General features: G+C 45.7%; 1 protein-coding gene across 6 annotated transcripts in view; it reads left to right on the top strand.

Annotated features, from left to right (window-relative positions):
- LOC128307365 (potassium voltage-gated channel protein Shaker-like) overlaps positions 1 to 12783 on the top strand; it is a 107626-nt gene that overhangs the window by 60476 nt on the left and 34367 nt on the right. For all 6 annotated transcript variants that reach the window (XM_053045164.1, XM_053045163.1, XM_053045165.1 and 3 more), the window contains one exon: positions 11925 to 12048. In XM_053045164.1, coding sequence (XP_052901124.1) covers positions 11925 to 12048 — 124 coding nt within the window. The remainder of the gene's footprint in view (positions 1 to 11924; positions 12049 to 12783) is intronic.

The raw sequence follows: 12783 nt of genomic DNA, 5'->3' as shown, positions 1-12783 counted from the left end.
GTGTCCGTGTGTGTGTGTGTGTGGGAGTCGTGGTTGTGTATATGTGTGTGTGTGTGTTTGAGTTGAGAAATCAAAGAACACCGGAATGGAGCGAGATTAATGTTGAGAGAGTAAAAACGTAAACGAATACTCACGACGAGAGATACACGCGTTATGACAGTGCTTTTGCTGCCACTATTTCTCTCTTTCTCTCTCTCTCTTTCTCTCTCTCTCTCTCTCTCGTTCTGCATCCCTCCTTGTACTCCCTTCCCTGTTAATGCTGGTAAGATTTAACTGGCAAGAATTTTTCCTACAAGAAACACAATAATCAGCACCCTGCAGCATCCCGCATGGTCCGGTGCGGTATGCCACACACATACACGCACACACCTACCGAAGGCTCCGAACGAGTGTTGGTTTCTGCAACTTTATAGCAATTGGCACGCAAAAATTCCAGTGTTGCCAGCTTGCAAACAAAAAGAAAAAAAAAACAATGTGTTGGTGGCCAGGTGGCGAGATTTAAGTAGTTTTTGTAGTTTCGTTGTTTGCCTGCGTGTTATATTGTTTCCTTGTCGTGTGACTTCGGACGTTTCTCGCACACGGAGAGCGAAGAACGAGGAAAAAAAGAGAGTTTCGCCCGTGCGTGAGAAAGCTTCGTACAGCACCAGTGCAACATCTCACGCGAGAAATGCGAGACCAGTAGCTTTTGGGGTGGAATTGAAAGCACATCAGGAACGGCCATAGGGACGCGCACACATATCACATTTCTTGCGCGTGCTGGTCGCCTTCAGGATATATGTGTATGTGTGTGTGTGAGAGAAAGAGAGGGAGAAGAGGAGGGAATGGAGGGTAGATCAGTATTGTTAGGTACCGTATCCTGTCACGATCGGTTTTTTTTTTATTGAAGGGGGAGGCGATCAGTGTATGTGTATGTGTGTGTGTGTGTGTGTATGTGCTCCATACTCCACGCGGAAGGCGTGTACGTGCAACGACACTTTATAGTTCACACACGCTTTCCAAAACCGGTCAACATCGCCGCTCGAACGTCATCCAGCGGGTTCCAGTCTGATTTTGGCGACTGTGAGAGAGGAGGAGAAAGGGAGAGAGAGATAGAGAGAGAGAAAGGGGGAGAATTGTGTATCCCTGTGCTAGGTCGGTGCTGTTTGGAGTCGGTTCAGCAGTTACTACGCTTCCTAGCGAGCAAGCGCTACTACACTCGGTCGGTCGGTTTCGGTCAAGCACTGGAGGTGCCACACACTCACTTGCTCGCTTGTTTTCTGTCGTATCGCGCTGGGACCACTACGCAACGATCACTGCAGCTAGTCGGCAGCAGTTGTCGGACGCTCTATCTGTTGTGACACCTAGCGGTGTGTGGGGAAGCTCAAGCAATTCGTGATCTCCCAGACAGTGCCAAGCGAGTCCTCACGCAGCAAGTTGTGTAGTGATCTGCGAGAGAATACACGGACCTGAAGGTGTAGTTCGAGCCAGTGGAAGCTAGACACTATCGCGCTGTGTTTGTGATCGTCAGTTGTTTTGTCCGTGAGCTGCTGCTAGCGCCGTGCGAACTAGGAATGTCGATTATTTAGATTCCCCCATTTTTACCCAGTTTTTCTCTTCGTCCACCCCTCCCCTCCGCAGGACGCAGTACACAGGGTGCAAATGTTTTTCCAGCAGTGCCCGAAATGTTAACCAGCACACGTGCCGCTCTATGAACCTTTCTTCCGCCGGGAATGCCATGCTAGTTGGCTAGTTGTGTGCGAGTGCGTGTTTGCAAAATAGGCAAAGCAAAAGCGAAGTGAAAATCCGTGTGGGTCCGAACAACCCCCGTTCGGTGGGTGCAAGCGGGCAAGCAAAGCGGTGGTGAAGCAGATGCTCGTTATTTGTGCTGTGAGGTGGTCTGTGTTAAATGTGTGTTTCGTAGGTGTGAAGTGGTGCGCTGTGCTTCGATGCGGTGCGTTTAATGCTGCAGAGTGTCGGACCCCAACAGACTGCCCGTACCCGTCCCGTACCATCACGCCGTAACGAACTATCAACCGAAACTGACCAGCGATCAGGCGCTACCGCAATCAACAGTGAAAGACGGTGTCGAACACCCGCAGTACGATCACCTGGTGCCGTAGCGGAGGGTGAACCGACGACACAGTACCTACCTATACGTCCATATTGTTCCAAATCGCTAGGCGAAATCTGTACTGTGCCGGAACCGGCAGTTCCAGCCACTTCAAAACCACTGCGCCATCCCTTGTCTACGCACCTGTCACATACGTCTTCCTTCCTATCTCTCTTCCTCTCTCTCTCTCTCCCTCTCTCTCTATCAAACTCTTCCTTTATTCCCTGTACCTGCGAGTCCTTCCCCTGCCAGAATCAACACCCCAAAAATCCCCCTGGAACAAACACAACCGGCCGAACCGCCGTACACTACTCAACCGTCCCGGCGACGAACGCGATCCCTGGTACGATCCCGGTCTGCTGTGTACATCTTCGCCGGACACAAGCCACTATTGTTGAGCCATTGGTTACCTATTTAAATGCAAAACCATAATCTATCGCAAAGATAACGAAAAAACGCCGTGTAATTCGGCATCAACCATTTCTCCGATAGATTTTGTTGAGAAATGGGGCCTGACGCCAGTACTTGGGCCCAGACAAGAGCCTGTCAGTTGCGGTGAAAGTCAGACGAGCGGTCAGCCCCCTCTTCTTGCGGACAGGTAATTCTAAAGCAAAAACTGAGACTAAAAACCAACTCGAAGTTCTCGGTACACCTTCACATCTGTCACAATATTCTTCTAAATCCCCTTTTGTTGTATGTACGTGTTCCTGCATTAATCTATCTAAATGACGATATCTTTGAAACTAGAACTCCTCAGTCACTTGCATCTCTGTAACTTGAAAGTTGAGGCTGTATCTGAATAATACCAATGATGTCCAAGTCGTAGACCTTACAGTCGAATGTCAAAAATCAGTGAATGTACCTTTGAAGATGTCTAAGGAGTTGAGAGCTCGTCAGTCATAGTAGATAGAGCCCTTGCATCTCTGCAACTCGAAGGTTGCATCTCTATCTCAATAATGTCAGTTGAGGAGTTGAGAACTCGTCAGTAATCGAGGGTAGAGCCCTTGCATCTCTGCAACTCGAAGGTTGCATCTGTATCTCAATAATGCGAATGACGTTCAAGTCGTAGAACTTACAGTCGAATGTCAGAGTTTAGTGCATTTACCTTTGAAGATGACTAAGAAGTTGAGAGCTCTCCGGTCACAGTGGAAAGAGCCCTTGCATCTCTCTAATTCGAAGGTTGCATCTGTGTCCAAATAATACCAATGTCCAAGTCGTAGATCAATCGCCATTAAAAAGTGAGTGGAGGTATCTTCGAAGATGACTGAGGAGTTGAGTGCTCCACAGTCGTACAGGGTTGAGCCCCATTCGACGGAAGTAGTTCCTTGCATCTCAGCAACCCGAAGGTTACAACTGCATCGGAATAATGCCAATAATGTCCGAGTCGTAGAACCGTCATACTTAAACTAACCCATTAGAGAAGAGGTACACCGGAATCGAACTCCGCACGCTGTCAGAATATATCTTGAACCATGGATGGTAATTTAATCTCGACAGATCTATCTTACAAATCGTAAACTACGCTTTGTACAGCACTCTATGCCCAATAAAATCTAGATCTAGATATATCTGCTGAATGTGCAGACCCGCATTTAATGTGCACCAAGTACATCTCATCACGAGCAAGAGCACCGTTACAGTTTTATTGATTTTTGATGGTTCAACACCCGTCATCCCAAGGGGTGTGGAGAACCATAAAACTTAGTGCACCATCTCATCGCAGCTCAGCTTATATTCTCGCTGGAAATAGAATTGGTTCGTCAGGGTCTCCCTGCTGTTTTTTTTTCCGTGCCGTCGCCTTCGGCTGTATCTGCCGATGAGTCCAAAGTACATCATCTCGCATCTCGAAACCGTTGACGACAATCCGATTAGCTAAAAGCCACTCGCCATCCTCGCCAGTTGTGCATTGTCCAGCGTCTGGGACCATTAAAATTGGAGCACACACATTTACTAGCCAAATCGGCCCGGAAGCCGATTCGGAATGCAATCCAAGAATGCCACCAAAAATGGTCTGTAGCGTTCATCCAGCTGGGCGGGCACGTCAGACTCCGGTTCCAGTCATTAAACCTTCATCAGCCAAAATGGCGACACGGTCCAAAATCCGGAACCTCGGCATACGTGTCTGAGAGGGTTTTTTTTTGCGTCACCGCTACCGAGGAGTGGACACATCGCTCAGAGAGCAGAGTTCCGGAATTCTGCTGGAATGGAAATGCAACGCGATGGGTGCGCGAAATGCACGTTGGGTGAAGGCTAATGCTGGGTTGCACTTTAGCACTTCCTTCGCCAGGGGGTTTTGGCGCCGCATTTCGAGGTTTTTGCATTCCCCTGCAGGAACACCACACGTTAAAGCTACACACGTGTATGCATGCGCTAAGAAACACTCAAATGACGCAAATGGACGCTGGACGTGGAGGACAATTTTTCACCCCGCTCCGGTGCGAACATTATGCTGTCTGACTGATTCGATGGTCGATTTAAAAGTTTGAGTTTTATTCGAATTTTATTTCCCACACACACACAAAAATGTTTGCCCTTTTCCCGCCCCGGGTTTGCGAGTTTTATAGCCGCGCGCCCATTTGGTGGGGGGGGGGTGGGGTAGGGGTTTGTTGCGATGAATCGCTATTTAGCATTCCGGACACACGGTGCACCCGAGGGCCCGCACGGTGATTGCACCAAACATCTTCGGTCAAGCAGTGGAATTGACCGTTAAAAATTGATCATTATAGAACGATTGCGGTGGCCACCGACAGATGCCGGACAGATTATGTGCGAGTCGGTCGCTGCGCTATCTAGGTCACACGATTTGGCTAGATAATCCGCGCGCTTTACACACATAGTTATAGCGCTGTGTGCTACGTTGCGATACGATTGCAGTTTTGCGGTGTGGGGCGCTGCTTCTTGGCACCAGCCACAATGGTGGCCGGGCTGCAGTTCACCGCTTGGCACCGCTTGGCACTGCCGGTGCTGAAGCTGAAGGCTGGCGTGTGTTCTTTTTCCTTCGCTGTTACGTTTCGGGTTTCGGGGTACATTATTGTACGGCTGCTTGCTGTATATTTCGTTCGTCTTCGAGTGCTTTCGCCCCGAAAGAATGGTCCATTTTTTTTTTGCCGTGGATCCCAAACAAGCGGACGACCATAAAACACTGGGACATAAAATGGCACATGACTACCGAATCGAACAGAAGAAAAAAAAAATGGGAAGCTGTTGGCAACTCCGGCAATAGGAGGAAAAAGCATGAATAAAGCTCGGCTGGTGCCCGTAGTGGAGCAGCATGTGCAAAACCACATCGCCACGTACCCAATGACCCAAATGTTTATGCCACTCAACCCCAGGTATGGCGTCACTGTTCGGGCTGTGTCACGGGTATTGCAGTGGCGCAGGGCTGCGACTAATTGCTGCCTGGAGGCAACCTTTCCTGTGTGTGTGTGTGTATGTATTTTCTTTTTTTTTATTATCATTTTAGCATGATGTTACCGCATGGCACACCGGCATGGCAACAGGCCAGTTTGTTTAAGAAGTCGACTTTTAGGGCAGTGTGCAAGCTGTTTTGCAGGCTTTGTTTCGTCCGCCTGTTTTTTTTTTTCAAACATACTGAAATACGGTCTCCAAAATATGCTGCTACCATCATGATGACGTAGCAGGTGACATTAGACACCAATTGCCTATTGTGCTAGCAGCCATATTGAACTAATGGTAATAATTTGGACATAAATTAATGAAAACAAAAACACACACACACACACATTTATTATCACGACTAGAAAAAAAAATTATGATTCTGATGTGCACTCTTTAAAATATCGTACCAGTGTATTGTCTTGCTGGATAGTGGGATGGTTTTTGTGCCTGAACGCCTGAAAGTATGCAATATTTTTTTCATTACTTTTAACAATAAACTTCAAATCTTTATTTTGTTAATTTCCAGTGTTAACCACCGGTTCAACCGGTTTACGACAACCGTTAATGGTCTCCCATCGAACAAAAGCACATTTTGTAAAACGCATTGCATAGTTTCAGGCGTACCGGTGCTGAATACAAAGCGCCACGGCTGTGGGCCATTCTGGGCATAATTGTACACGTACACCGTACCATCTTTCTTTTGCTTTTGGTTTGGTGAAAATTATTCTACCCTGTCAGCTCACTGCCTAGCTGCTGTTTTGGACCAACAATAGCCTTTATTAAGAAACAAAGCACAAATCCCGATTGTTTAGCATTCCTGTTATGCCTTTTTTTTGTTTTGTTTCCGTTGTATTGCTGGGTGGTACCAAAACCAAATGTAAAAAAAAAACAGCAAACCCCGAAAGCGGCACTATCTGCCACTCCCAGGCGGCCCGGAACCGGGGGATGGGTATCTTGCGCCGGGAAATGAAAATTAAATGCTTTAATCTGCCAAATACCATCGGAATCCCACGGCCGACGGCCGGCCCCGAACGGATCGACACCGTTCATCCATGATTGAGCGATTTCCATTTCATTCCATCGCAAAAACGCACCCTCAGGAATGCCGCTTTGGCCGGGCGAACATTCCGTACGCACCCGGAACGCGCCCGAAAAGAAAACGGAGCAGAAGAATAGGGCAAAGGGAATAAGAAAAAAACAGGAGAAGGCAACGGCTGCGATGGCTTCGGTGAATCGGGCGCACCCAACCGGAAGTCGATACAGGCCATTTCGATTACGATTTACGACGCCCTACACCCGGGGCATAAAATGAGCTCGTCACCCACCGTGTATACCGTGTGTATCCGTACAAACCCCACGGAACACCCCCCCCATACCCTCACACGACCATTCCTTCTTCTCCCGCACACACCATCTCATCTGACAGTATTCGTGTTTGGTTCTTCCTTCAGCGCCTCTTTACCGCCCCCCCCGGTATGGGTACGTTTCCGCTATCCGTGAAGCACTTTTCTAAGTTTTCACAATTAATTATGGCTTCCTCGGGCGCAACGGGGCCATTTTCACTCTGCGCGGTGGGGCCACACTGGGTGTACACGAGGTCGAACAGACATAACAACAAGCTGACTAGATAAAAGCAGATGCATCGAAGCAGCTTCAGCACGACCGGACAAAACATGTAGCAGAGGAGTTGGGTTGAGAGGGTGGGCGAAGTGGGAGGGCGTGAGGACGGGGTGATAATTTCTGTAGGGAAAATAATAAGCCAACGCGGAGCGTTTGCTTCACCACCCGCCAGTGCTTCACGGTAAAAAGCGAAAGAGTAAAGGACAACAAAAGAAATACATTTACTGCTTCCGGCACAGTAAAAGAATGGTTTCCTCGAACCGTTTTTTGAGACGAACCACTGGGTCTGGGCTGCAATTTTCCACCGTGTGCATTTTCATACGGTATCGCTTAATGGGTTTTATTACGCGACCATGATCAATTCTACTGCTTTATTTGGTGTTCTTTCGCAAGTGATTGGTAATTCTTAATCAATATGATTGATTCCGTAAAATCATCGCAAAAGCCAATGATCGAAACAAACACTTAATAGGCTTCGACCCCTTATACGTTTCCAGTTGGAAGTGAACGACAACTGTCCAAACAACATTATTAACGATTGTCGTGATTTTTGGCGTTACAGGTTGGTAGTAAAATCAATTTGCATTAGAATTTGACTCGGGTGCGGATGGGTGGGTGGGAAATTTCCTTCCAAAAAGTTTTAATGACGAACTCACCGAAGACAAGTTGTTTGTTTTGGGAAAGATTAAAACATTTATTTTTACGAAAATTAAAAAAAATGATTATAATCAATAATCAGTAATTTAAAGAATCTAAAAATAAAATAAATAATTAATAAATTATACATTATTTAAAATTTATTTTTTCTTCTTTACAATAAAAATATAAGTTATTTGAATTATATATTTTTATGTACTCTTTTGTATTCATGTCAACGCACATCATCAAGGCTAATTCATTGAACAAATGTTAAAATTTGCCATCAATTCGATGCAAATTCTACAAAACACCAGGCGCCTCCATCGGTGCATATGGGGGCCTGCTTACAAATCAATTCCCTCATGCGTCAAACATCACCGCAATCGATCACTAAATGCGGTCAGCTGGCCACAGTTTCCAAATCAAAGTGATTTGATTTTATAGCCGCATACTCTATACGCTGTTTTTTTTTTTTAATGTTTTTCAGTCATTTTACAACCCTTACTTACCAACACTACCCAAGTGGCTTTTTACATTAAAGCCCGCAAGTACGGTTTTAGCGCACAGATAATTATTGAAATGCCGAAAACCGAGCGCTGCTTACGGTTTTATGACGCACAGCGCGATTACAAAACTAGGAAAGGGGTGTGTTGGGTGAAAGTCCAATGCGACGACGAGGGTTCATCGAAGGGGCAGCGGGAAAAACAAATTTAAAACCACTCTCTCCCATACACACACACACACACACAGACTTTCACAAGTGTACTCGAATAATGAATCACTTCAAATCAGTCCGATCAGCCCTTTTTCCCAACCTGGCCTGGATACGGTGAGGGCAAAACTTTATGCCCGGACCGTACCCACGAACCCAGAGCGAAACAGAGCTTAATTGGGCATTGGTTCCGAATTTTGCAAGCAATTTAATTAAAATGTGAAATGCCATGGACGTACGAGCGTGTGTGTGTGTGTGTGTGTGGGGCGTTTCGGGATAAAGGATGTGCAGCATGGAATATTTATGCTGGCCTAATTTGTGTCCTGTGGCCACTAGCATTAATGTGGTTTCAAGGCGGTGTTTGCTAGCTTATGACCTCGACCGAACGTTACAGCTCGATGTTTTTTTTTTTGGGGACACACTCGAAAGTCAACCGAAACATATAGTGCAGCCAAAATTCAATCCCCACTAATTATCTTTCTGATTGAAAATCAATACTTAAAATTAGAAGCAGAGCGGAGCACACGAAATAAAAAAAAAAAACAACCAGCGATGCAAGGGATGGAAAATAACGTTTACGTAAACGAGGGTTTCGTGGCGAGGCTTTTCACGTGGCACTGAGAGGAGAGTTTTTGTCTTCTTCTTCTATTTATTAAGCAACATTAAGCAGGATTCATTACAGCCAACCATCTTAAGAATCCAAATCTCTGAAGGGGAATTCACTGCTGCCACTAATTATTATCTCCATTCCGGCGTGCTTTTTTTTAGTGCCCAGCGTTCTCGTTCGGTATATATATATTTATTTATATATGTATACATTTCCATCCTACAAAAAGATGGTACGAAAAAAGGCTTTCGTTCGTGCCGCTTCCGGATGCTGGAAATGCTGGCGGAACCGAAAATAGAATGGTAAAGTTGGTGCACGGACGGAGTAAAAGGGCCGACGAGGCAAGCAAGTGCTCCACTTCGCTCAACTTTACAACCCGCTCTTTGCATTCCCTTCACCGCCCACCCCCCACCCCACCCCCCCCCCTCCCGATGAACAAACAAGGAGGGTGAATTGGAGGGAAAGAAAATAAGTTCGAACGGAAAAAGAAATGGAAACAGTCTCGCAAGCGATGGAAGATTTGAATGCGAGGCGAAGGGGAAAGCATGAGAAGGGGATGTAAGAGGGAGGGAGGGGGTGGTTAGTGGAGAAGTGGTTACTAAAAATAGCGAACTTTGCCCTCTGTCTGTGCTCCCGCCCGAAATGCCGGCCAAAGTTAGCTTTGGCGGAAGCATGGGCAGGATATTACACAGGACTCGAAAATATGCTCCACAACCACGAGCGAGCATGAAAACAAAAACCAAAAAAAAAGAAAGCAAAAAACAACCAACAACACATTCTTACTCCATTCATTTCGCAATATTTTTCTACCTGGCTGCCCGCACCAACGATGAAGAAACTGCTACTTGAAGATACACGGTGCGGTTACGGCACCCGCGCGAAGACGCCGCGATTGGGTTTTGGGTGCGCCGGTCGGCAAATTCGACGTACGGCAGATGAAAGCTACTTGAGCAAACGCGTTTTGCGTCATTATGGCCCAACCGTGGCGTAGTGTTGGTTTCGATTGTTGTCACCTTTGGCACCGCAAAGAGGAGGCAGGAGTGGAATGTCTCCTGCAGCAGCTAGGATAATAGCGCATATTCTTGTGGCGCTTAACCTCATCGGCACGGCGTAAATGACGCACCGTTTGGCATCGCCTTTTTTGTCTTTGAAACAAACAAGGCGAAACAGTTCGAACACGGCTTGACAAAAACCAAAAAAAAACACTGACAAAATAAAAATAAATAACGCTCCGAACGGAACAAAAAACGAATCAAGCAGGCGGGATGGGAAAAGTTTTCCTCCCACCGAAGAAATGCAAAAATAGAAAAGGATACTTCGTTTGGTTGGAAAGGTTCGGGTTTCGTTTTTCTTTTTTTTTTTGCTTTATGCCTTGTAATGCAAACAAGAGTTTGCGAAAGCGTTGGTTCGAGCTTCGAGCTGGATTTATACTTGCATGGTGTTTTCCTTTTCCCTCCCCAATCGGAACCCGTTCTGTCAGTTTCCGCACCGGCTACTCGCCATAGTGATACCACAAGAACTATAAAAATCGAACCCGGTATACTGCACCAGAGGCTGGCAGACATCTGGTCTCCTTGCACGGGACGCCTCATCCGGCATCATCCCTTTGCTTTGCTGCCGTTGCTTTAGGACCGAAGCCAAGCGAAATCGTGACCGATATGCCTCGCCGTGTCCTAAAGAATATCTATTTATAGGCACCGCAAAGATTCCTCGCCCACACCCTGCTGGAAAGGCACGCGTAGAGAATGTTTGCACTCCCATCTCTCTCAGCCACAGTTCACCCACAGCAGTAGAGACCAGGATAAGAAGAGAATAAAACAAACAAACAAAACAAACAGAAAATAACTTAACCTTAATCAATCAGAACCTCCAGATATTTGGCCCAAAACACTCCCAAAATGGGCCTCGTAATACGTTAATCTCAGCGCAGTAAACGGCTGAGCGGCGTACCAAATAGGCGGTCTTCTAATTACTATAGAGCATCATTAGTGCGCACCCATCCAGAACGGACGGAGAAATCTCGTACGCTCGTACGGGACAAACATATCCGCATATCCACTCCGGTGACTCTCACTAGCACCTCGTCAATCATTGCACCCGTCGACCCGACGCCGCAAAGGCCTCGGGACCCCACCGCGTGCAGGGTTTTACGCTGATGAACTGGTGCGCACCCTGACAGACGCCACTAATCCGTGGCGGTGGCCATACTGCACCTATCCTATCGCCCTTTTGAAGTCGCCGATGCTGGTTAGATCCGCTTCTAGTGAAGTTTTCTGTCACTGTGTGTGTGTGTTTGATGTAGTTTTTTTTTGGTTTTGGTTTTAAGATCCGGATTTTACGTACATTTCGGTCGGAGCGATTGATTTGTTTACGACCGACAGTCAAGCGTAAATCATCATAAGATTCTTTCGCGCGCGCTTTACGCGCTCCAAACTAGCACGGTTCCGTAAAATTATTGATTTATTGGTACTTCAGGGTTTTTTTTTTTGTAACCAGCACGCTTCCCCCAGTCGCATCCTTCTAAATGTTTATATTTATCATGGTTGCGCAAAATGCGGTAGTTTAAAAAAAAAACCCGCACCAACACTCACATACGCGTCAATAAATATCGTACCAGACGTTAGGACCCGATCGGGTGGAGAAGGAATGGAACGGGGTAGTTTGCCCTCGCAATAATGAGCTATTTTATCGCCAGACGCCATCGATACAGCGTTTATGAAACATATGTACAGTGCCAGTCAATTTCTCAACGTCCCTGCATAACGCTTCCCGTTTAGTTCTAGTGAGCCGCAAAAAAACCAGACTGAAAACTAATAAATGTATTTCCTTTCTACCTCCGTGTTTCCGCCTCTTTTCAGGTCTCTACCCAAGTTGAGCAGTCAGGATGAAGAAGGGGGGGCGGCGCACGGTTTTGGGGGAGGTCATACTCATTTTGAACCAATACCACACGATCACGATTTCTGCGAGAGAGTTGTCATCAACGTAAGTATCGGAAACATCCAATATTTTGAACATTGAACTATTTTCCAATCACAGACACCTAGAAGAGCATATGAGGAAGAATTCTACGAAATCTTACTTTCTATTCTTTTAAGTATAAAGATTATTTCCTCATTAAGAGATAGATTTATCGTTCAAACGAAAGGTATAAAATCAAATTGGCTTAAAAATGTTATGGTGCCGTGACCAGGATTTCATCAAATAGAGATTTTCTTCATAAAGCAGACAGCGTTAATTGGTTTTGGCTACCATTTTTTTTTTTAAATTACAATACTCAACATACAGTACAGTATTACAGATTACAGATTATTTTACAGTAGTAATGTAACGTTCTTTCCAGCGTTAGATTCATTTTAAATTTGTGTCAAATTAATGTGTCATTTTTGCCAATATTGGATTTCATTTTCCATCTGAAACGAAGCATGCGAGAGAACTTATAGCTATATTTATAAGTATGGACACATTTTTATCATTTGTATGTTCATAATGCTATCTTTAGTTCTAAACTGAACTCTTCCACTTGTAAAAGAATCAAGAAATATAAAACAAAATGATAATACTTGAAGCTAAATGGTTTTAAAGCCTCTATATGCAGAACAGAGAATTTTAAAGGTATAGAAGATAGTTAAATAGTTTTGTCGACTGTTGATGTGGGCAGTTTCACACCACAAGTCTGGATTTGTTGCTAGGTTAGTTGGTTTACATTAGTTTTATTGA

Source organism: Anopheles moucheti, chromosome X (assembly GCF_943734755.1).
Source record: "Anopheles moucheti chromosome X, idAnoMoucSN_F20_07, whole genome shotgun sequence".
NCBI classification, from domain to species: domain Eukaryota; kingdom Metazoa; phylum Arthropoda; class Insecta; order Diptera; family Culicidae; genus Anopheles; species Anopheles moucheti.
This window is presented reverse-complemented; position numbering and strand designations above follow the sequence as displayed.